This window comes from Heptranchias perlo, chromosome 8, assembly GCF_035084215.1.
Source record: "Heptranchias perlo isolate sHepPer1 chromosome 8, sHepPer1.hap1, whole genome shotgun sequence".
Classification (NCBI taxonomy): Eukaryota; Metazoa; Chordata; class Chondrichthyes; order Hexanchiformes; family Hexanchidae; genus Heptranchias; species Heptranchias perlo.
The window spans coordinates 11,157,457-11,183,282 of NC_090332.1; the positions used below are offsets into that span (position 1 = coordinate 11,157,457).

A 25,826-nucleotide genomic window follows, 5' to 3' on the forward strand; every position below is an offset into this window, starting at 1 on the left:
TGAGTTAAGTCTATTTTGTTCGGGAAGCGCAGAGGGATCTTTCATCTGGATCTGGCTGGGTTATACTCGATATTGATGCTGGCTGCTAAAAATTGGAAAACTGTTGCATTCCCCACCGCTAACATTCCTCACTTTTGTAAACAATTTTACAACACCAAGTTATAGTCCAACAAATTTATTTAAAATTCCACAAGCTTTCGGAGGCTTCCTCCTTCGTCAGGTGAACGGTGTGGAAATGAAATTTTCGAATCCTTCGCATTTGAAAATCACAGAACAATGCCTGGTGATTACTGCCCGTTGCCAAGGCAATCACAGTGAGCAGACAGAAAGGTGTCACCTAAAAGGCCACCGAATACACAAACCCCCCCCAAAAAAAAAGAGAGAGAGAGAAGGAAGACAGTCAATGACCCGTTATATTAAAAACAGATAACATTTGTTCGCTGGTGGGGTTACGTGTAGTGTGACATGAACCCATGATCCCGGTTGAGGCCGTCCTCACGGGTGCGGAACTTGGCTATCAATTTCTGCTCGACGATTTTGCATTGTCGTGTGTCTCGAAGGCCGCCTTGGAGTATTCTCTCTCTCTTTTTTGGGGGGGTTTGTGTATTCGGTGGCCTTTTAGGTTACACCTTTCTGTCTGCTCACTGTGATTGCCTTGGCAACGGGCAGTAATCACCAGGCATTGTTCTGTGATTTTCAAATGCGAAGGATTCGAAAATTTCATTTCCACACCGTTCACCTGACGAAGGAGGAAGCCTCCGAAAGCTTGTGGAATTTAAAATAAATTTGTTGGACTATAACTTGGTGTTGTAAAATTGTTTACAATTGTCAACCCCAGTCCATCACCGGCATCTCCACATCATTCCTCACTTTGTTGAGGACAAAAATTTATCTACTATTTTTCATTTTATAGGAATATAAGTAACAGATATATTTCTTTGAAGCATAATTAGGGGTATTCTATCAACAATGGGGTAATTAAATGACAAAAGAGTTTTTTGGTAATTCTCTACATTCAAAATTTTAAAAATGGTATAAACCCACTGCTGACACAGATAACAAGAATAAAATGATTAGTCCAGAGATAGGTATACTTGCAGCAAAGACCACAGCATCTAAAAATCTCAACAGGACAGTGTCCATTTGTCTTGTTGAATTACTGTGTTTTCTCTAGGGCGTGTGCAGGACTGCAAATAAAGAAAAATCATCTGTTCTTAGAACAATGATTCACTGCACCACAGCAGGAGAAGTGCAAAAGTTGGAACATCTGGTTCATCTAAACTAAGTAATTTTAGAACTATCAAATGAAAACAAAACTGTGCTGCCAAACTGTAAATACTTGGAGAAGGATAAATTTAGTCAATAATAATAGTGATGCTTAATAAATTCATTGCACTTCTCCAAGTGATAGTTTTACACATGTTCTCTGGCTGTAAGGCTATTTTTTTTTCGATATCTATCTTGTGGATGAGATGTAAATGAGGTTCCTGTCATCAGGTGGATGTTGAAGATCATTATTCAAAGATCTGGGAGTTCTCCCAGTGTCATAGAAAACTTCCTTGCCTCAACTAACAGCAGTAAAAACAGATTAAATAGTCATTCTTCTCATTGCTTTTTGTGGGGGCATTGTTATGTGCAAAACAGCAGCTGTGTTTACCTACATAATAATAATGACTGAAATTCAAAGCAGTTCCTTGTAACGTGACATAATAAAGTGGTATATGAATGTAACTTCATTCTTGCTTTATTTATTTATTAATTGGTGTAACAACAGAGTGTAGCTGCAGGGTCCTGTAACAAGAACAAAGGTCTCACATAGCTTTGGTTGTTCCTGAAAGTTATTACAGAGTTCCTATTGCATAAGGATCTGGAGAAATTTCTACCGCGGTGTCAAGAACGAAACCACAGATTTCTCACAGCCTAATGCATGGTCTAATCCTGGGTTCAGCAAGCGATAGTTAGGTCTGCATTTTGTCTTTGGCAGGGTTCTAGGTAATGATGCTATCTGGAAGAAAGTTCCACAGGCAGTGGAGTGGTGTGTAAATCTTCAGTCATTAGAGTCTGAACAGGCATTTTAGAATGATACAGAACAACTATAGTTTGCACATATATAGCACCTTTAATATAGGAAAACGTCTCAAGGCGTTTCACAGAGGCATAATCATACAAAAGTGGAATGATACAGAACACGATGATATAGTTGCAGCAGCTCTTGTAATTGTGATCCTTGTGTAAACAAAGAGTTTTGACCTAAGCACTAGCAACACTTTGCAGACTGCCTTCGTACATCCATGACCTTTTGATTGTGCCCAGCTGCTCCCTTTGTCTCTGGCCTTGGATTGATTGCTGTCTCTCAGAGCAAATCGGAGTGCCATTGATGTTTTTAGAAGGTCCAGCTCACCAACACTTCTTGAGATTTAAATTTCTCTATAGGCTATTTTTAGTGCACGAGTTAATGCATCTGTTTCAGAGTCTTGTGTGAGCCATTTTAACAAAGTTGTTGCCTGAATTTCAATCCCCTGTAGGTGAATGAAAGTGCTGTACACCCAGTGTGGCAATATGTTTATGGAGCACCTTCTGTGACTGGAGAGGGTCTGAGTAAGCTCCACCTCCCACAGCTTCAACGAAACTCTCCATCACAATGAGAGAGGAAGCTGATCTAAGTCTGATGACAGAAGAGTAGGATGGTACAGATGAAAAGCTGCTGATGTGGGAAGAGAATGAACAGCGGCCAAGCATATATGAAAAGTAGGAATCAGAGGCAGGGGATGTGGTAGGAAGCAAAACAGATGCCATCGTATGGAGAGGGAGGACAAGAAGAAGTGGGGTACCTTTGTATTGTAGTCAGACTTGTGAGATCAGGAGAATGACGTAAAAGTATGGAGGAGATGAAGCAAAGAGGCACAAAGAGAACAAAGGACAAACAAGAAAAAATGAAGATGGCAAATCACATTTAAAAACAGATATTACAATATAAAAAGAGAAATGATGATGAAGATAAGAACAGATCAGAAAAATAGAATTAAAAGTAGGAAGGTAAAAGAGGAATAAAGGTGAAGAACCAAACGCAAAAGAGTACAAAACACGCTGAGAAGTTAAAAGAAAATAATAAACATAATACAACAGAGAAGGAAAATGTAAAAAAAGAGATTAGATGACTATTGAAATAGCAACATAGATTGCAGATTATGGGTGTCATTACCAAAAAATGGAGAATTTTCCCAAACCTTGAAGCCAGTGTCAGCATGGCCGACTCTCAAGTTAACTAAAGCTCAAGTCAAAAATGGTAAAACTACCTCTTATACTGTTTTCCATTTTTCTGGGTCTGAAACAGTTTGAAAATGTCTGAGGGGAAGAAAGCAGCTCCGAAGAAGGGTGCCAAGAAAACTGTGAATAAAGCGCCAGCAAAGAACGGCAAGAAGCGGAGAAAGTCGGGGAATGAGAGTTACTCCGTCTACATCCACAAAGTGATGAAGCAGGTTCACCCCGACACCGGCATCTCCTCAAAGGCCATGAGTATCATGAACTCCTTTGTGAATGATATTTTCGAGCGCATTGAGAGTGAGGATGCCCGCCTGGCCCATTACAATAAGCGCCGCACCATCAGCTCCCGGGAGATCCAGACCGCCGTGCGCCTGCTGCTGCCCCGGGGAAGGCCAAGCACGCCGTGTCGGAAGGGACAAACGCGGTGATCAAGTACACCAGCTCCAAATAAAACTCCACAATGTACTGAGAAAACAAAGTGTTTGTACTGCAACCTCCTTGTTGACTGTCTGAGAGAGACTGCTAATTAGTTGCAAATTATAGATAGTTTATGCTATGGATTCATGCCCACTATGAATTGAATTGAGACCATTGAAACTTATTTCACTAATCATCCTAAGTCATTAGAAAAAAGACTTTTATCCATTCACTCTGAGCTAGACTTGAAACTAGAGCTTAACAGGTGGTATTCTAACCTATTGTACCACCCCCTCAACTGTGTATTCTCACAGATTTCGTTCTATTCAGGTAAAAACAACATGCTTTTTCACACATCAAAATAATTGAACATATGCTCTTTCACTGACCAATGCAAGGCAAGAAAGAAGGAATGTTGCAGTGATTATTTTTAAAGAGAGGGAACCCTAGGAAAGAATGTAGAATGTTACAGTGCTCACCATCCTTAATTATCTGGACATAAAGAAGATCAGCTACTAACATTCATCATTCACAGACTCAGTGTCCATTTTTCATGGGCCCAAATAGAGGTTATAAGAGCTTCAGGTTTTTGGAGCTGTGCAGTGGATTGGGGCTCCAATGTTCTACCCTGCAAAGCAGTGTGAGATGAACCCATGCCAATGATTCCCCACATGTGAGGGAAGTGGGGGGGGGGGAGCGGGGGGACGAGAATTGCTGCAATTACTATGTGTAGCAAAACTGCAAACACATTAGAGCAGTTCTTCCCTCCAGGGTGAGTTTCTGATCTGTTCCTGAGTGAGGTCACAGTGGGAAACCACTGAGTGGAAGACAGGTGCTTCGCCACAGGGAAGAAAAGAAAATAGGCCGACCTGTCACCTTGAGTCACACTTGCACATCTCCTGGTGGCTGGCTACAGAAGGGAGCTAGCGAAGATCTAGGAGCAAATACTCATCCTGTCCTCCCATCCAGGGAATGTGTAAGGTGCACGTGAAAGTCTACAAAGGGAAAAGGGGGATAAAATCAAATCAATTATCAAAAAAAAAATCAGGTTCACACTGGGGAGCGAAGGACTTATGTGCAGTTCTGACTTTCCAAACTCCTTTTGTAAACTGTGACAGCATAGGATGAAAACCCACCTGGCTCCTTTATACTGACACTCAGAAAGCTGCTGCATGTACTCTGATCAAACTGGGCTTCAGTCCAGATTCTACCAGAATACCCAAATAGTCGAGAATCACAAGGATCCTACACAGCACGGGATCCTGTCCATGATCTTGGCACCAGATGGCAAACCTTTTCCACTTACTGTTACAAACAGACTGTGTGGTAGATTTCCTTGCAGCTATGATGATCTCTATCACTTCTTTTCATAAGCCCTGGGCTTTTTAACCATTCCTGTTCAACAGCCAAGCCAGCAGCTGGAGGCTGAATGTTTCACGGTGCCAGACTCTTGGAGAGAAGCTCTCGCCTGTCGGGAAGGTAAAATGATTGTCTCTTTATGAAGGAGACCAGATGAGAATTATGGCTGTCAAAGTCACATGGTGGGGGGGGGGGGGGGGCTTACAGGGATCATTCCTTACCCTGTTCCTCTCAATGTCTTTGAAGAATTAGTGGAATCAGAAATAATGTTGGAAGAGGATGGAGCAGAGTCCCCTGTCAACTGATTGACTAATAATTCTGAAGTGAACACTTCGGGTCTTAAAATCTGTATTAAAGGGCTACCTACATACTTCTCCTTCTCTTCCATCCGCCCCATTAACTCTCACTGTGTGTATAACAAGACGATAATGTCTACGAGCTCTTGATGAAGGACCTAATGAAATATTCTGATAAGGTTTCGAAATTGTGACCGAGACTGAGCTGCTGAAATAGCTACGAGATTGAAATCATGATTGGCCTGACCTTGTCATAAAATACATGTGGATGAAGGTGGCCCTTCAGCTTACCTGATTTCATCTTTCCAGAGTATCAATCACATCATCTTACGGTTACTGCATCTAGCCGTTTCTTAATTGAGTCCAGTGTTCTACCCTCAACTACGCTTCCTGGCAACCTGCTTCCAGCTGTTGATCTCTAGTTGAAGAAACACTTCCTGTCGTGTGTCCTAAACCTACCCTTTCACAATCTTGGTCCTATGTCCTCAGGTCCTACCTGTGTACCTGGATATATCTGTGTATCTGAAAGCATTGTTCTTGGTTTACGTTCTCTATTCTGTTAAATAACTTGCATACCTTCATAAACAACCCTTTGCGATAAGTCTTCGAGGCTGAACAGCACTAGTTATATAATCGTTTTTCAAAATTCATCCCTTTGATACCAGGCATCAGTCTTGTTACTTCTTTGTGCACTGCTTCTAAAGCCTGGATGAACCACGTATGTTGCTTTAGTCAGAACTATATGCAGTACTCCAGGTGCAGCCTAAGAGCACTGAGCAGCTTCATCACGAGCTTTGGGGGCTTGAACTCAATTGATTTGGCAATGTAACCCAGCATCCTGTTCATTTTAGTGCCTCATACTGTTTAGACACAGTGCATTACAAGTAAAATAATACCCTAGGTCTCTTTCAACTTATCCCTTGGTAAAGCCTATCCCATCCACAAACTTCATGTGCCTCCTATTTTTACTTCCAATTTGTCTGGATTGAACTTCATCTACCACTGATCAGCCCAGTTGCAGACCTTATCAAGCTCTTTGTAGGATTTTGGCTGCTTCCTCTGAACTTGTGTCATTTGCAATTTAACTACTTTGCACTGAGACTGCAAATCTAGGTCACTCATATATACTAGGAACAAGGTGGATCTCAGCACCAATTTGTGGGGCACATCATTTAAATACTTCCCCATTTCGATCTTGCTCTCCCAGACTATCTACAGCTTCCCTTGCTATAGCTAGTTACTATTTCACACCCATATCTTACTCTCAATATGACTGAACTTAGTTTGTAAAGGAGCATGGTGAAGTCTTTTCTGAAGTCAAAAGTATCCTGTTTAATACTGATGTCCTCCTCACAACCACCCCCCAATCAAATTGGGATTCAATGAGATTGTTCAGACAAGACCTACTCATGATGGAACCATATTGGCTGTCACTTATTAGGTTATTTCCATACAGGTACTGTTCCATTTTGTTTCTGCCATTGATGCCATCAGTTTTGTAGTTTCCAGACATGGCTCTGTTACCCTTCTTGAATATGGGACTTACATTTGTCTGTTTCCAGTCTGTCAAATCCTCCATAGTTTTCAAGGACCCTCGCAAAATGACCATCAGTGCTTCATAAATCTTCTCCCTTGTCTCTGTAAGTGCCCTGGAGTATAATTCACCTGTGTGGGAATTATTGCTTTCTGGATCCTTTAGCTTATTTAGAATCTCTGCTTTTCTGAGGTCCGGGAGCACAAGCAACCCATGTTTGATTTTTGATAATAAATTAGTAGTGTCCTCCACAGTTAAAAGAAAGATCCTCCAAGAACTAGTTATTTTGCATGTTTATTCTCTTCTGTTCATCCTCATTTTCAACTCTATATGGGTCCCTTAGGATTTTCAATTCCTCTCAGATTACTCTCTTGCTGTATATGATACTGGAAAAATGTTTTGGTGCATTCTTTTGCATTTGCTGCTATGTCCCTTCCCTTTCTAGTTCTCTATTGACTTTCTTATTAAGAAAAAAGAGCCATTCTCCCCCTTCTCCCTTTGAGAGTGGCCCGTTTTTCTTAATCTTTTTAATGGCTCAATGGGTCAATGCATTGCCTACTGTACTACTGAGCTATACAGATGATGCAGGTCCCCAGCTTCACCTTGTCTTTCTGAGTATTCATTTCATCCGATATTATGGCCTCCAGAAACTTACCCACTATTAAATAGTCTAAAGTTATTTGGGTAATCCCTTTCTCTCTTTTTGAACAGAGATGTTACATTGACAGCCCTCCAGTTCACAACTGCCATATCCAAGGATACTTGAAAGATTATGTTCTGTCTCTGCTATTTTCCCGCTGATCACTCAACATTCTAGGATCCATGCCATCAGGGCCCAGTGCTTTTCTACACTTTGACTTCCACCATTTTTTTCAGTACTACTTCCTTCTATATAATTATCCTATCTAATTAGTCCTTCTCCTCTCTTGCCCACTCACTGTGAAAAGCAAGGCAAAGTACTCATTTAGCATCTCTTCATGCTCCATAATATTTCCTTTATCATCTCTAATCAGCCAAAGTGGAAGGGTCAATAACTAGGGGACATAGATTTAAAGTGATCAGTACAAGGATTAGAGCGGAAATGAGGAAAAACTTTTCACCCAGAGGGTGGTGGTGGGGGTCTGGAACTCACTGCCTAAGAGGGCGGTGGAGGCAGAAATCCTCAACTCATTTAAAAAATACCTGGATGTGCACCTGAAGAGCCGTGACCTGCAGGGCTACAGACCAAATGCGGGAAAGTGGGATTAGGCTAGGTGGCTCGTTTCTCAGCCGGCGCGGACATGATGAGCCGAATGGCCTCCTTCTGTGCCGTAAATTTTCTATGATTCTATATCCTTTAACTGTCTTACTTCTGATGTTGATAAAATCCCTTACTATTTCCCTTTATATTAATTGGCATTCTTCATACTCTAAATATTTCTAATAACTTTTGCTTCCACTCTATATTCTTATACTCCACCTGATTTTCCTTTATTATTAGCTGTTGAGTTCTCATACACCTTTTTAAGCTTGTACCCTAAAGATCTCCTGCTTGAATTGTGGTCCTTGCCTCCTTATTCTCTCGAAGAAATTGTACAGTCTTGGCGTTCTTGTGCAACGTCTGGACCTTCCCTCTCTCATCCAATTTAAATAATTCTCATTAGTAATGCTTTGCAACTCACAAGCCTCTTACTGCCTGTCCTATTGAGGCAAAACCCATCACCCTCTATCCAGAAAAGAATCCCAGGTATTAACAAACTTCAATTTGTTTCTCTTGCACCTAACCAGTTGCTAGCTCCCTCAATTTTCCTATTAATCCCACCCTCTTATCTAAGCTTGTAGGAATGCCTAAAACACGATCTCTCCCCTCTTTCAATTTTCTACCTATTCCTACATTTCTATCTTTAAGGATTCGAAAATGGGTGGTTCTTATAATGTTTACTCCGACATGGACAACTGTGATTGGACCTGTACCTGCTCCCCCCCTAGCTCCCATCTACTCCAGCGTGGGAAGCTCTGTCTACAAATAGAGAGCTTGTCATTCCATTTAATTTTCTTTGTGATTCAGTTGGCTACAGTCTCCCAGGCATCAAGTCTCCCACTAGCATTCTCGTTCTGACAACATCTTTGGCAGGCCCCATAGGTGTACTAGAACCCCAGAGAAAAGGAAACTGAGGAAGTTATCTTTCTGACCTCAATAGCCTTCTAGGATAGGCACATCTAATAACTTCACTCAACATCATCACATTGCTGAGATAATCTCATGATTTTGCTCATTAGGCCAGATTCAAGCTTTTAAAGGCAAAGGTCAATTTTGATCAAAGACTACTGGCCACATTTGGACAGGATTTTCCACACAGTTCAGCAATCATCATCAACATTCAATAAGGGATGAAAGAAAAAGCTTTTTACAAGGCCTGTGAAATATCACTTTTGATGCTTAGATAAATTTATTAATAATTAAGAGGCTCCTCAGATGGCTCAATGGGTAATGTAACACTACTGAGCTACACAGATGATACAGATCCTAGGTTACATCACGTTGCTGAGTTGATGTTAGCTGATCTCACTTGAAGCAGCAATGGCGTACTTAATTGCTTTCAGTGTTCCTTGGCTAGGGAGCTGAATTTCCTGCCACTTTTCCTGCTCATGATTATGATCCAATGACCGCCCACCCCCACCCCATTTAAGGGAACTTATGCCTGAAGACATCAACTGAGGAAGGGATTGCATCTGCTGTGATGCCCCCACAGATGAATAGCCAGTTGATACATGGCTTTGATTCATGCATTAAGAATCACCACTTGGGTGAGGTACCACAGGGTGGCAGGCACTTACGGAACTGCGCCCCAACATGAGTTGCCACCTTCATGGGAAGAGGGGAGGAAAGAAGAGAATATGGGGAAAAGCTATTAAAAAAGTGGAAAACAATGGGTGCAGTTATTTTTCCCTTACTTGGTGACTGCAGAGCAGCAGCAGAGGCCATAACATTTGCAACTACCCAAAACCTGTATTTGGCCTTACTCGTGTTGGGCTTGTGACCAAAATAATTTGCTTGTTGTAATTACTTTCAGGGAGGTTTACAAGGTGTAGACGCTTTGTTTTCCTTTGCATGGCATGGTAGTAGCTAGATGATACCACAGCGTGCATTTTCCTATAAAGTGCTGCTGCCTATATGGGCTCCTATCCCAACACTGCCATGAGCTCATTACAAATAATAAACTAAGCCTTGCTTGGACTTAACTATTTGTTTCCTTCTCAGTTATGGGTTATGTTGACGGTTTGAGGGGAAGTTGTCTAAATCCTGGAATAAACAAGCCTCCGTCTCTTTCTAGATGACTCTGCCTACTTTTTTTTTAAAACAGCAAACATTCATCACTAATGTTGACGAATACAAGAGGAATTTTTTTTTGGTCCTTTCAGTAGCATTATGCTACGGTGCAAATATCTTACAATGACAGAATCTCTGGCCATCAAGTGAAAAATTCAGGGGGGACTGCAATTTTTATAGTGTGTATATTGTAGGATATTACTTGCAAGTCAGTAGACACAGAAAATCAGAGAAGACAATATTACAAACAAGACTGTTAATACAAGCAAAATATGGATGTACAGCCCATCTGCCTCAGAAAACAATTTCCAGGCCCCTTAAATTTTGATTGGGATCAGAATAATCAGATCCCATGAATACAATACTGAGACAGTTAGAAGTTACTTATTCTTATAGCAATAATTATAAACTCAGGATTTGGGATAAAGTCAGAAATAATTCCTACCTGTTTTTTTCTGTGATCTTTTGCAGCTTTTGGCTTAAAGTGCGACACTCTACTTTCAATTTGTTTATGAGTGTATTCTGGGAACTAAGTAGTGCCTCCAGTTCATTAACTAGGATAAAAGCAAAAGAGCTTATATTACATTGGTCTATTAAGTGGAGATTAGACTTAGTGATTAAGACCTTTCCCTCTGAACTGGTTTCCCATTTCTCAATTCTTCTATCTCTTGAGGATTTGACAACTTGAAATAAAATAAGTGAGACAAAATTGTTACAACAACTTGCATTTATATAGCACCTTTAACATAGTAAAACGTTCCAAGGCGCTTCACAGGAGTATTAACAAACAAAATTTGACACCGAGCCATAATGGTCCATGTTTTCCAATCATAATGCCAATGGTAACCCATTCACTTTAATGGATTTGTGTTGGCATTATGATCTGGCTTCTAAAATGCTAATCTAGCTGCAATGCTGTAATTCTATTCATGTTTTAATAAGAATTCTCATTAATATGCAGTGCTTCCTGATTTAAAATTTTTATATCCTGACCAGCTAACTGATAGATTATTCAGGTAAAACCATCTGAGAAGTTTAAGCAGGTCTGAATGCCAGTTGAGATTCAAGCTTGGCATTCAAGTTGGGATTCCAACTTTCCACCACTAGTTGTACCTGGTCACTGTATTTAACATGAGAGGAAGTATGAAATTTAGCTTTGTTAGTGGATGGCTGCAAGTGTTTGAAATCTGTGTGACCAACCAAACTTGTTTTAATAGGTTGTTATCCTGTAACATATGTACACGTGCATATCATGTGCATAAGCTAGGAAGATTAGCATTTACACAAAAATGATTTGAATATTTTGTGATAATATTTTCAAAGTTCACTGTGAATTTGGTGCAAGCTGCAGAGCTGCCTATAATTTTGTTTTGAATTATCTTACATCATAGAACCACAGTGGGAAGCTAGTTGGTCCATCATATCCTTTCTCTTTAGCATTATTGCCTCATTAATGGATATTAGTATCAGTAACTTATCATATATGCAAGTTAGTGGAAGCATAGATTTATGGTGCCACGTCTGTTTCTCGGGCGCCAAATGGATGCCTAGGACTCCAATATGGCAGGTAGAAAGTGCACGCTCATTACCAGCCGGAAGTGCGCCGCCTGCCTTATTGGTAAAGGCAAAAAAATGGCTTCCAGGGCCTGTGCCTGAAACAGGCATTAGGCCGCTTATTTGCATATGCAAAGGGTCTAACACCTATTTGAAACCCCTTTGTGCAAAATTGAGTTGCCCTGGTGCCAGCATGGCTGCATTCAGGGAAACCAGGTCTACATGCAGCCTAACAGGCAGTCCTTAAAGGGACCGCTGCAGACCGCCACCAAAAAGGTAAGTTTGTAAAAAGTACCTCAATGTGGAGCCAATCGGAGCACAAGTGCTCCTCCCGATCTCCTATTAAAACCGTGGGCCGCTGCCTGTCACTGCTTGCGTCACTCCCGCTCCCTGCCCTGACCCTCTTCCCGATCGCCACCTTGACCCGGTTATCCAATCAACCCTCTCCTGGTCGCCCCCCTCCTGATCACCCTCCCTTTCCTGATCGCCTCCCCCTCCTAATCGCCCCTTCATTCCCAGTCACCCCTCTCCTGTTAGCATCCCCTTCCCCTTTAATGACCTACCTGAGGGCCGCTGCTGGCAAAGCAGCAGCCTGAAATTCTAAGCCTCTTCGCCGGCGAGCTACCTGAGGAATGCCTAGCAGGTGTCTGCAGCTCGCCGGTCATTTAAATGAGGCCCAATATCGGATGTGCTTCAGGCCTACCTGTTGAGGTGCAGTGATCGTTCCCTGTGCCCAGTTTGCACACCGGTCTGCCTGATCCTAGGCCTATATGTGTGCCACGAGGCTCAATGGTATGCACCTATGTGGTCCATGAAGACAAAAGCTTGGACAACTCTGACTTACCCCATACAGTATCATGCATGGGTTACATTACTTAGATTGGCTTATAACTGCTTAGCTACAGACTCTATACATAAAAGTATATTACGACCATTAGTGAATTCAGCACAAGGAAATACATGACACTGCTGATTTTACCTTTTATGTCGCTTCCCCCCACCCAGCCCCTCACAATCCAGTAGAGTCTAACAGAAATTTACTGCTATAGATGGAAAACAGTATAAACAAAGAGTATTAATGTTCACCATAGGCTAAACATATTCGAATGAAGGCCACATGAAGATCATTTTGCTGAATAAATTCAGTACACTGATAGCGTGTGGATGTTTGAACTGCAAATTAAGTGCAAAGATTCACACAGAGTTTCAGATATGTTTAAATACTCACTTTGTAATAAAGCTGTATAATTCCAGTACCAACTCAAAAGGCAAAAAAAATATGCTCAACAAAACCAGACCAAAAATTTGTGTGTTCAAAATTTATATCTTCAAAAAATAAATAATTGGATTGTTGATCTCTGCAAAGCTGCGTGTCACAATTTAAACTGTAGATAAGGATGGAACATAACTCTCACAATCTCAACCAGAAGCACCAATACATCACTAATACACTACTTATTTAAAGTGGCAACCTTCTGGTTCCAGTGTGCACATCAATCGCATCAATGTGTCCTCTCACAGTCTGCTAGTTTCTGTCAGTGACTGTTAGCAATTGTTTAAAAAAAAGCCAAACAGAATGTGGGGTGAGCCAGACTGAATCCACTTGGGATCAGATTATCGAAAATCTCTTCGACCCTTCAGCTTTACCCATTAGCGAAAAATACAACACACAGCACTGAAATAGAGTTGCGTTTTATTCGAGCCTGGTGTTTGGGTGACAGCTAAATAGCACACTGCAATTAAGGGCACATTATACCTGAAATTCAGTATTTACTGCATCGGAATAAAAACGACATAAAAGGTAAAATGAGAATTCATTTCTGCATAATAGTGAGGTTATTTATTCCAATGCATAATGCCGATGCCCTGGAGAGCATTTATTGCCTACCCTTATTAAATGGTTCTACATTAAGCTCATTTAGAATTGCTAACCATACACTCATGCAGCAAATGCTTTTCCATCATCTCTACAGCCATAAAGAAATGGTATCTCACATATTTTCTCTGTGTTAGATTGCTCTCCACGTGGTTGATATTCACTAGGCTAATGAATGTGGTTGCTGTAAATGCCTATATTTGCAGTATCTCCATTTCACTGTAAATACAGGTTGTGCCATTGAAAGGACTGCACAAAGTCTTACGTGCCCATCATCCCATTTTTTCCCAGTTCTACTAGCACCCTGTGCCTCACCAAATTGACTTCAAAGTCCTCATCCTCATTTTCAAATATCTCCACTGTCTCAATCCAACTCTGTTTGGAAAATCTTTTCCAGCTATATGTCTCAGCTCGCACCCTCTCCATTTCCTTGGCTCCAGGCTACTTCCACCATATCATTAGAGACCAATTTTTGAGTTATTATGCTCCTGCCCTCGAGAATTCTCTCCCAAAACCATTATGTCTTGCCATCTCTCTCCCTGCTTTCAAAACCTCCTAAAAACCTCCCCAACTGTGCGCTTGATCTTCCCCAAAATCCCTTACTGTGCCATGTTTGTCTCTCTTCCCCCCTCCCCTCCCACAACCTTGTAAAGCACTTCCAAAAGGAGGGCTCTGTAAACATAAGTTATTGTTGCTATTGAACAAATTGTGCTAGCCCTACAACCCCCAAGCCAAATTTCTGTTCTTGCAGCTATCATTTTTGTAAAAAAGTGTTAAAAAATGAATTTTCACACTTGCATGACAACCTGAAAAACAGAAATGTCATCAAAATTATAAAATAAATCAGAAACTCACAGATGGGGTAAAAAAAAAGCAAATGTCGAACATAACCTCACTATAATCAGAATTAAGTGGCATACACAGAGATTCTGCATCATGACAACTGGCCAGCCATGGGTTCCAGGCTGCATCACTACCGGTTCTTACAGTGACTACACTTTGAAAGATAAATTTCGCTTCAAAATGTGGGCAGTGTAAATAGTGTTCACACTTGTAAATAACAATTTACTAAATTAATTTCGCCAAACATCCTTGAATTATTTTATCTCAACATTTTATACAATTATCAAATTATTTAAGCCAAATTACTTGCAAACATAGACACCGTTAGTGCTCATATTTAATCAATCTAAATATGAAATGGGGGCATGGTAAGTTAGAACATTTACAGAAACATTTCAGATGACTATATAAAGGACATTCAAAGGCACGCTGCTTAATATGGAATTTATTTGTACGGAATTTGTCCTGCTAGTTAACTCAGTACTACGATCAGTTTCGTATTCATCAACTTACCTTCAATTATTTGCATAAAATATGAAAACGGTAGAAAGTAATTACTGAATCAATTTTATTTCAGTCTGCGTCACCGTAAACACAAAGCACTCGAGTACCTCCCATATATTAATGTGAAGCAGCTTTTAGCTCACTCCAGAAGATATTGTCTATCATCTTGAAAGTGTCCCTGAAGGTCAGCATTAAAATTAATAGACAGGAGCCACCCAAATTATCACGCATTTTAATACCTTGTTACGGAGTTAGTTTAAATTTCTGTTTTCCTGACCATTTTTTTTCTACTCTAAATATTAACAGGAGTACAAGTATATTTTAGCATAGCTGTCTTGTGTCTTTGCAGCTTATTCACAGATTGTTGGACAGGTGTGAAAATTTATAGCTTTTTTAAAAAAAATAAACCCTAAAGATAGCTGTCCAAATAGGAATCTGGCTCAGTATTAACTGAAGCACAATTTGTTCAACAACAACGTACATTTATATAACTGGCCTTGTGTAAAAGAACATCTTGGAGCACTTTACAAGGGGAAGGAGTGGACACTGAGCAGGAAGTTAGAAATTTTGGGAGGGGGTGGGGAAAGAGACCAATTGGCCCATATAAGGGAAACAGTTGTCCAGATCAGTGATTTATTGAAAAGCCAACTCTGAAATGTATTTATACACTGCATAGAGCAGTGGGATACCACATTTTCACAGGATTACCTTCAACCACCACAAGCTGGTTTCTCACTGTTGCTGTTACTCTTCTGTATTCAAATTTTACTTAAAAAAAACAGCCAAGCAAAACGAAAACAATATTAAAAAATTCTTCAATAAACAAGCATTCATTTGAAAAAAAAACCTCAAAAATGTCAGATTTATTGAATTCAATTTCTCAGCTTGCCATTGACTGAGTCCGTCTCTGATGAGTGCAACTATTCGGGCGGATGTAACGCCCTTTCAGATGAGAACTTTGACATGAAGAGGGATCTGCAGGCATCCCAATTAAGGTTTACCTCCAGACTGTCATGGACCGAGACCAACCAAGAACTACTTGGATCCATGCAGAACTTAAAACAACACAACTTAGGCTTCCACATTGCATGGTACCACGTGCAAAACAGAGAAGGTTGAAAATGTCGCCCACGCACAGCCACACTCCCATTGGTGGAGTAGGCGACCAGTAGCAGTAGTAATTTCCTATGGCAGTATTTGAACTTGCTAATCTAGTACCATAACCACTACACTACCATACACATTTTTAATTTTGTTTGCAAGCATGGAACGGTGGGGGTAATGTAAACAGTTTTGAAACACATGATCATTTCATTCATACATTGAATTATCAGAGCAAAAGGGAACCACAACGGTCCTTGATTTTCTCCCTTGACAGCCAAAACAATAAGTACACCGATCATTTCTTTTTCAACATGATATCCCTTTCATTCAAGTTGCACATTTAAACAAAGAAAAAGGCACACGGCATAAGGTAAGAAAATATGAAAAGCTAACAATGGCCAAACTGCTTCCTCACCAACTCTATAATAAACTAAAAATAAATTATACTTATATCACATAATGAAGATGTACTTAAAGATCCTGAAAAATGAAATAAAACTTATCAATACAGTTAACCAATACCTCTTACCTTATATGCAGAAACTTTCATCTTCACAAGCCTCTCCTTTCCCAGCATTCTGCTCTATTCCCAGGGCTCTGTAAATTTTCTTGATTATTAACTCCTTGTATGATATACCTCTCCCTGCCTTTTGGGTCTCCCTGTCCTTGCATTCTATGATCCCTCTGCAGATGTACCTCTTCACTACACTGACCCCTGACACCAATGTCGTAGATGTCACACAGACACAACTCCCCACGAGCAATGCCATGAGGGACCAGCTAGCCATTTAACTAATCTACACATTATAAATTTTCCCTATGGCATCAAAATTGCTAACAAGAAATAACAGTCTTCCATATTATACAGAAATGTATTCTAAGTATATTCCTTAACTTCATGAAAGGGACTGCAATTATTTGCTAAATTTGGAATTGCGAAAGCTTTTGTAAATCACAAAGTCACTCTCAAATGATCGTGAGCAATGATCACGATGATGAGATGACATTAGAAAAGATCATGCAGTGGAAAGAATCTTCATGTACACACACAAGTATCTCTGAAATATTCTGTAACCTTGGCAACACTGAAAAGATGTAAAAGAATAAATCACTTATTGTATGTATTATAATATTGGGGGGGGGGGAAAGAAAGGATAATTTTATTCCCACCACAATTAGGCAAGTGATTGGCACAGTACAACAATGCACAACAACTCTCACAAATTTTTACACTTACTGTGATTCACTTCCCAAATAATGCAATGATGCAAAAAGAGCTGATTTCTGAGCAGACCTAAGTGGTAACAAATCACATGCCATAATCATTTATATATAGACAAGTCTTGTGTCTAGTCTGTGTCCATCAGGCTTCAATATGCCAAAGAAATCCAGTCATTTTCTACTGCTTTTCTGACTTTGATAACTAATCCTCTCCCCAAGCAGCTACCAATCTACTGAAACTTACTTCAACAATTAGCCTCAGGGTGTACCTATCTAGACAGGGAACGCTGGAGCAGTGGCCTTAAAGGTACAAGTCAGGTTAACACAGCTCCATCATAGCAGCAGTCATTATATCTGTGGTGTAGACCTAGACTAACGTCGAGCAGTGCCACAGGAGATCAGCTAGTAATAAATAGATTCACTGATGATTTGGAGTGATCAACTGTAATTTTTGCTAGGAGTTTGGATGCCATTAAAAGCCAGTACAGTGAAGCCTCACAATGACTAATTAGCATCTATGACTTTTTTAAACATCATTTTTAATTCCACACTGGGCCATGCATTCACCAACTGAACCATCGGGGTGCTGTTGAAAATATGCTTTAAAGTTACATTTTATTAAAATGTGATGTTTAAAAAAATTTATCAGAACAGCCAGAGATGCTTACCTCCATAAGAGTCTCACAATTCCCACCCCGGTAATATAAGGTGGAAGAAAGTCCCATCATGAAGATGAGAAATTTTAACTGTCATTATCACTGTTTCAGTAAATTTACAAAATGTGTCACTTTATTCATTTACAGACACTCTCGCATTTTACTGGGAACAAAGTTCCGCCTTTCTTATTCTGCGACAACATCACAGAATGTCTTCTGGAATCAGAATTTCTTACTTGTCAGTACAAGAAAAATAAAGACTACAGCATGATTGGAGTCTGTCCTTTAAGTCTACATATGGGATCACTGCTTGAAAATTAAATCACCAAATGAATGTACTCTGACTCATAACCGAGGACTCCTCAGTTTTACTCTCCACATTCATATCCACAAGATGGTGTTCGTTTTAAAAATATTTATACTGGTATTGGCTTGATTAAAAAAGCTGCATTTATTGAGTTTCCCTCTGGTAGTTCAGCATGGTTATAACATGATATTATGAAATCCAAAGTAAACATTACATGTTCACTCAGTATGCCGGCCTGTAGATACTACAGTTATCCTTCGGATAAAAATAATGAAAACAGCTTCATACATAAAGTGCAAATGATGATTAAAATAACATTTAAAGATTGGAAGAATAAAGCATAGGAGAAGCAGACTGGCAGGTTGCTATACCTTTTTAAAACTTGTATTTATTTTACTTAATGGAATTGACATAGTAGGTGATGACTAAAGCCTAAAGATTAATTCCAATTCAGAAACCAATTCCAAGTTGTCAGCCTATTAAGAATAGTTATTCCAAATTTATGTGGCAATAGCAAGATGGTATTCAAACAGAGTTTTAAACATAAGCCTGCAGCATTTCCCGCTGAGCTTCTGATGCGATTTTCCTCATGTAACATGTGTGCCCTAAACTCAAGCCAAAAGAAGCCCCTTTGTTCTGCACTTTATGCTGGCAACACTCTGCTTTAAGTTTCTTAACACAGGTAAATAAACTCATAATCCAGATGGTGCAACAGATGTGAGAGCAGCACTCTGAAATCAACAGACAGTGGGCAACGGTTTTCATTTCCCTTTTAAACGCTAACTGATATGTAATTCGGAATCTCCGGTGAAGTTAGCATCTGCTCCCTTTGGCCAGCCAAAGGTTACAGGTGTTCCTGATGTCATTTCACAGTGAGGTATGGGCCTGGCCTGCAAGAGAGGTGTCCTGGCTCTAATCTATGCCTACCACCTACCAGTTTTATCATGCTGGGTCTCCATTTGCTGTATCTTTTCTGTTAGCTCTTGCTCACGATGTTGGGATTGAAAGACCAGGGCCTTGACATCATCACTGTGACTACGGAAGAAATTGTCCTTTTCCATCCTGAAAGAAGCAACAAGGTCAAAAGTATAGGGCAAAAAAAAATACTTTTTAAATCAGTAACACATTCAGATTGCAATAATAACTTACTTTTTCCGTAGTCACTGTTTAAATATTAGCTACATTTAAATGCGAAAACAATTGCATGATTATAAACAACATCATATGAATTTAATTTATTTCAAAGGGAAAACAGCATGTTCTTAAACTAAATGCTTGTATTTTGTGATTAATTTAGATACTGCTGTTGACACTTAATAAAATCCAATAATGTTTTTGTGCAGAAGCTACTAAATGTTATAGTTAAAATACAAATTGTGTCTGTTTCCAAGGACAACTGCAATAAACCATTCCCTAAGGGTTGTAGAAATGATTAAGAGTATATTATTAAGTGTCAGGCAGTGGTAGCACTCTTGCCTCGAAGTCCGAAAATTGTGGGTTCAAGTCCCACTCCAGAGATTTGAGCACAAAATCTAGGTTGACACTCAGTGCAGTACTGAGGGAGTGCTGTACTGTCGCATGTGCCGTCTTTCGGATGAGACGTTAAGCCTCTCAGGTGGATGTAAAAGATCCCATGGCATTTTCGAAGAAGAGCAGGGGGGTTCTCCCCAGTGCCCTGGACAATATTTATTCCTCAACCATTCTCACTAAAACAGATTATCTGGTCATTACAATCTCAAGTGGGACCTTGCTGTGTTTCCCTACATGACAACAATGACTTTCAAAGTACTTCATTGGCTGTAAAGCATCCTGAGGTTGTGAAAGGCACTACATAAATGCAAGTGCATTCTTTCTTCTTAGGTTGACGACATTACTGTACACTTGAAGCCACTGCATAATCTGAGAGAGAATTTTGATTTCATATTGTTAATTTTTCGTCCCTTTTTAGATCTCTGTGTGCTACCATTCCCCAGCTAAAGATAGGCTAGCAAATTGTCACCATGGGCTCGATTTTAGGGTCGGGTTTCCGGCGGGTTACCAGCGGGGTGGCCCCGAAAATCCCGATCTCCGGTCACGTGACCGGATCGCGACGAAATCCCGGCCACTTCCGGGTACCGCGCTGACGTGCGGGGCTGCGCGCGCAAGCCCCGCTGGTGGGAATCCCGCAGGCAATTAAAGCCAGCGGGGTTCCACTTGAGAGTACTTAACTTGCTCGTTGTGGTCAGTTAATGAGCTGAAGCAGCTGTCAAAAGAGGAAGTGTGGGATTTTAGGTTCAAGGCAGTGAGTTTCCCACACTGGGGGAAACAGACTCCCTCCAACCAGGCGTGTTGCAGCCAGCAGCCTGTGGCAGGTGCCAAGGTGCGCTCCACGGGGGAGAGCCCTCACCCACGCAGGAGGCCACCGCGTCACATAGGGCAACCCCTGCCCTCCACCACCCCCCGCCAAGCCAGAGGACAGACCGACACGAAACCGCAGCCCCAGTCCGAGGACCCACACACCTACCCTGCACAACCCCTCAGACCAACACCTGCCAGTTGGGTGGTGTGTGGACACCCTCGGAGGACGAAGAGCATGACCAGCACCAGCAGCCTCGCAGTCCACGCCGTCCGCCGCAGAGACGTGGATCCCCCCAACACGGTGTTGTTGCACGCCCACCTGCACAGCAGGAGGGAGGGCTACCGCAGAGAGAGACGCGTCGCAGAGGGCACTACCCTCGCCACAGGGTCCACAGACCGAGGTGCAGCTCCCCGGACCTCTCCGAGCAGCAGTGCACAGGGAGGCGCAGATTCACTCGACATGTAGTCGTGGAGATCTGCAGCCTCTTTCAGGCCGAGCTGTTCCTGGCTGGCCCCAGCACCAACTGCTTACCTGTCGCTGGCAAAGTCACCACTGCCCTCCACACCTTCTCCTCCGCATCCTTCCAGGGTGTAGCCGGCTACACCGCCGATGTCTCTCAGTCGTCTGCGCGGACGAGCCCTGCAAATACACCTGCACCTACTCTGCAGTAACACGATGGGTGGCATCAGTGGTGGGTCCTCATAGTGATACCCAGGAGCGGGCATTATTGGACACAACGGACAGGATTCGCGGAGACATGGCAGTGGTGGTGTCAATATAATGTGTGCTGTTTGTTGCTCTGAAATTCAATATGGGTAACACCCATGACAAACCCTCAGATACCCTTGTGCACCCCCTTCATGCTGACGAGACGTTTGCCTTACGCTGCCTACTGCACATATGTGATGCATGCCCTGTGGCTGCAGCACAGGTGGTGGCAGGTTGAGTGAGGCTGGCCGTGAGGGAGATGCACGAGAGGGTGAGTATGGGATGGAGCCATGAGATTGTATGAGGATTGGGTCGCGTGTTAGTGGCAGGATGAGTACTGGCGAGGTGAGTAGGTGGAGGTAAGATGAGGATGGGGTGTGAGTGGGTATGAAGGGTGATGTGACAGAATAGTGTTGGCGGTGCCGAAGGAGATTTGGGGTGGGGGCAGTGTTGTGGCAGACGGAGTGTAGGGGAAAGACTTCGTGTTCTCACTGTGGCGGACCTACTGCGGTCATTGCAGCGCCTCCTGCACTGTATGCAGGTGGGCGATATGTTGGTGGCGCAGGTGACCCCCTCTGCCACCTCGAGCCAGGCCTTCTTGGTGGCAGAGGCAGGCCGCTTCCTCCCGCCCGCCGGGGGGAAGATCTGTGTCCTCCCCCTCCTCCTCACCCCATCTGATGATACCTGGGGTGAGGCATCATTAAACTGGGAGCAGCCTTCCCCCTGGGCTGCTCCATGCTGCAATTTGTTCTATTGGTTGCAGCATCTGTCAGTGGAGGACTGCCCCTTTAACTAGAGAGCCTCCAGCTGACAGATCGTACTGCGCATGCGCAGCCCGACCGACGCGCAGGCCAGCGCCGTGGACCCCGGAGGAGCAGGTAATTGATTCCTATTAGTGTGTTGCCTGCTACGATCGCACGGGCAACCCACTAATTTCGCCGTTCGCGTTTTCGACGCTCCCGGAGGACCACCCGCTGGGAACCCGCAGGCCTGGTAAATTCGAGCCCCATGTCTCTTAAAGTGTCACTCTTAAATTGATCACTAGGGGACGCACAAGAATGCACTGAGGAGGAACTCATTCTCCAACTGTTCTTCTTTCCTAGGCAGCCTCCCTCTGCCCAACAAGAATACATTCTAATACCCAGGAGTCACACACACTCTTTCACCCATAGATTTTCAAACTAGGGTACCGAGATCCTCATCGTCAGTTTGCTTTCTGTTGTCAAATTTCTATATTTGTTGACTTATTAGCATTGTATTTCTGTTGTTGTATATTCATTTTTAAAAATGGTTTGCTGCAGTGCTGACACTATTTCCCCATTGGTTGCTGACACTGGTTTTCAGAAGTTAGAGCAGAGGGATGCTGGGAGCATGTCAGCATTTACAGGTGATCTCCGTCAGTGTGTCAATATTTGCAAGGGGGTCCTTGACTTCAACTTCTGAATACAGAGTCTTTGTATTGATAGAGTCAACACTTCCATAAAAAGTCTTTGAATACCAATGGCAAGTAATGATGTGGAGATGCCGGTGATGGACTGGGGTTGACAATTGTAAACAATTTTACAACACCAAGTTATAGTCCAGCAATTTTATTTTAAATTCACAAGCTTTCGGAGATTTTCTCCTTCCTCAGGCAAATTTCTATATTTCTATATTTGCCTGAGGAAGGAGAAAATCTCCGAAAGCTTGTGAATTTAAAATAAAATTGCTGGACTATAACTTGGTGTTGTAAAATTGTTTACAAATGGCAAGTAACAATAGGATGTGCACTACAATGGTGACTATTCCTAAACATTTCAGGGCGCTTTTCAATGAACACCCTCCCCCCACACCATACAAGAGTAGAAACCACAGTGGTGAACCAAAGTTCCAATAAAAAAATAAGCTTTTTTTTGAGTATACAACTATAACTATCTAACTATACAAAAAAAATGTTTTAGAAATCAGAAGCTGCATAGAAATTAATCAAATATGCCATTTATTTTACTTCATCACTTGTGTTAAATAGGTCTTCTTTGAAGTGAAGTACAAAACAACATCCTATACAGTGCACTCTATGCATTAATGAACAAAAATCCAAACGACAGCAGGCAGAACTTGCTACAGCACTGAATAGTTCAAAGACCTAATTTAAACAATTTTAGTTTTGTTAATTTGTCTGCATTTTGTACATTGCACATAACACATTAATCATCTGCTTCTTATGCACAAACAACATTAATCAAACTAAGCCCTACTATATGTTTCTGTTATACTAAGCACTCAAACCTCCTCCCCCACGGGTGGCTTTGATTGTTGTGTTATTTACCCTCCTCTGTGCATATATTTAGCCATCTATCCCATAGTCTTTCCTCCTTTCCCTTCCTCTAACTAAACTGGCTCTGGCTCCCTCCATCTGGTTCCCCTTCCGTCAGCAGTCCCGCACCTGTTCACACCTCCTCTCCTGTTGGATTCCACTAAAGATTTCCTCCTCTGCCAGGGCTATTCTGGCACACACAATCTTTTTGTCATTCAATCCATCTGTCAGAAGTGAACTTTGTTTACCACAAGCTACTTCTTGTTTCTTGAAGTAGTGCAGCTCCTCAAGGTCACTGGAAAATGCACTGTCTTTAGTCTATCTACATTCCCCACTGTTAGCTAAACAGAACAAAGTGCTATGCTAGGACATTTTGCAAAACCAACTCAGTAACATTAATCTTTTGAAGCCTGTATATATATATTAAATAGATAGAAAACTGATAATTTCTTAGATTATCCAAAGCAAACATTTTCTTTATTTTAAACAAGCTGAACAATATTGATTTTGCTGATATAAAATGATGTATGAATGCTATGAGATGCAAAGGTAATTCAGTACTCAGAATATTGCAATAGACCAATGGAAACAAATCCTATTTTGCAATACGATACATCAACAGCGCACGCTGAGTTTATCATGTAATAATCGTATCTTATTCAGTGCTGTCATTTACAAGGATCGGCTTTAGATAACCATTAAGTCACCTGACAGATGTAGACTTTACAGACTGGAAATGTAAAGATGCATAAAGGTTGCTGTGTGTTGAACATCTGCAGTACAAGCTTGATGTGCAATTTGCACAGAACATATCCCATGGCTCTTGGCGTGATCTGATATTTATATGAGCTATCATGACTGCCTAACACAAGAGTGAAGTCATTATGAGTGTGTTACGGTAGTCTGGTGTACCAGCTGTATGAGTATCATAATCACAATTACATCATTCTATTTAAATCATGTTTTGTTTTGTTTAATTTTTTCAGAACTATGTTTTAGAATTGACAATTTTGAGTTCAATTGGATTTTGTAAGTTCTGAAGAAAGTTTGCTTGCAAGACAAGTCAGTTGATACAGCAAAAGCAAAATACTGCGGATGCTGGAAATCTGAAACAAAAACAGAAAATGATGGAAACACTCATCAGATCAGGCAGCATCTGTGGAGAGAGAAAAAGAGTTAACATTTCAGTGGACAGTTCTGACGAAAGATTATCAATCTGAAACGTTAACTCTGTCTTGCCACAGATGCTGCCTGACCTGCTGAGTGTTTCTAGCATTTTCAGTTGATACAGCAGTTGTTTAAAATGAGTCAACTGCTGCAGTGCATGGATACAAGAACACCCTCAATGTTTTAAAGTTGGTGTATGGATGTTTTCAAAAGTAAACTGATAAGTGGGTCTGCACTAGAACATGGGCCTGCAATTGTACACTGCTGTTGTGGCCCTGCAATGGGAGCAGGAAGTCGTCATAAATGCTAGATTCATGTTGTACGCAGGATAAAGGCACTGAATATATTGCATGGTGCAATGGAACCGGTGTCAGCATCAAACAATCCCATGTCTGATATAGCATGACAACATGTGGAATAAATGTTTTCCCACTCTGGCCCAACATTATGCCGAAGCATGAACTTCAGCAGAGTAACCCCGACTTCACCAATATGAATTTTTCCATTTCCCACATCAACCATTCTTACGGTCTCGCTCAGTAACATTGCAGACTTGTGGGCAGTTTTATGCTGTGGACCGACACACATGGGGAACAGGGTTAAGACTACCCAATTTAATTTCACACAGAGTACATACTGTCACAAGAGAGAGGAGGATAGCATCTCAGCAGTTGAGACTTAATTCAAAGCTTGGCTTCAGAGGTGAAAGAACAATGTGGAAACGCACTGCACACCCCCAGTGGAATGGTTTTCAATCATTCCTTAAGTGTTCCGTAATTACTATTGTTCTGACATTGCTGTGGGAAGAATGCATTTGACAGGATGTAGATGCAGATTTTTTTTTTCAGGATTTCACTGGATCTGTCTGCGAGATATGGTGAAGCAGTTTTTTTTCTGCATCATTCTGGTACAATTTTACAAATAGGATTTGCAATTTTTTGTGGTGGTTGTAGGAGTATGTTGGCTTGGTGTCTCAATTAGACTGATCACAGAGCCGAATGGCCTACTCCTGCTCCTATTTTCTATGTTTCTACGTGTCTATCTGTCAGACCCCATGTTGCAATCTCATGGC

General features: G+C 41.5%; 1 protein-coding gene across 8 annotated transcripts in view; it reads right to left on the reverse strand.

The window, feature by feature from the left end:
- sdccag8 (SHH signaling and ciliogenesis regulator sdccag8) overlaps positions 1 to 25,826 on the reverse strand; it is a 263,176-nt gene that overhangs the window by 97,364 nt on the left and 139,986 nt on the right. For 6 of the 8 annotated variants that reach the window (XR_010963604.1, XM_067988650.1, XM_067988651.1 and 3 more), the window contains 2 exons: positions 19,180 to 19,307; positions 10,626 to 10,734 (listed from right to left, as the gene is read on the reverse strand). Coding sequence is in view for 7 of the 8 variants with exons in the window: in XM_067988650.1 (XP_067844751.1) it covers positions 10,626 to 10,734; positions 19,180 to 19,307 (237 nt within the window). In the remaining variant the exon portion in view is untranslated. The remainder of the gene's footprint in view (positions 1 to 10,625; positions 10,735 to 19,179; positions 19,308 to 25,826) is intronic. The other 2 variants (XM_067988655.1, XM_067988654.1) reach the window with 1 other exon arrangement.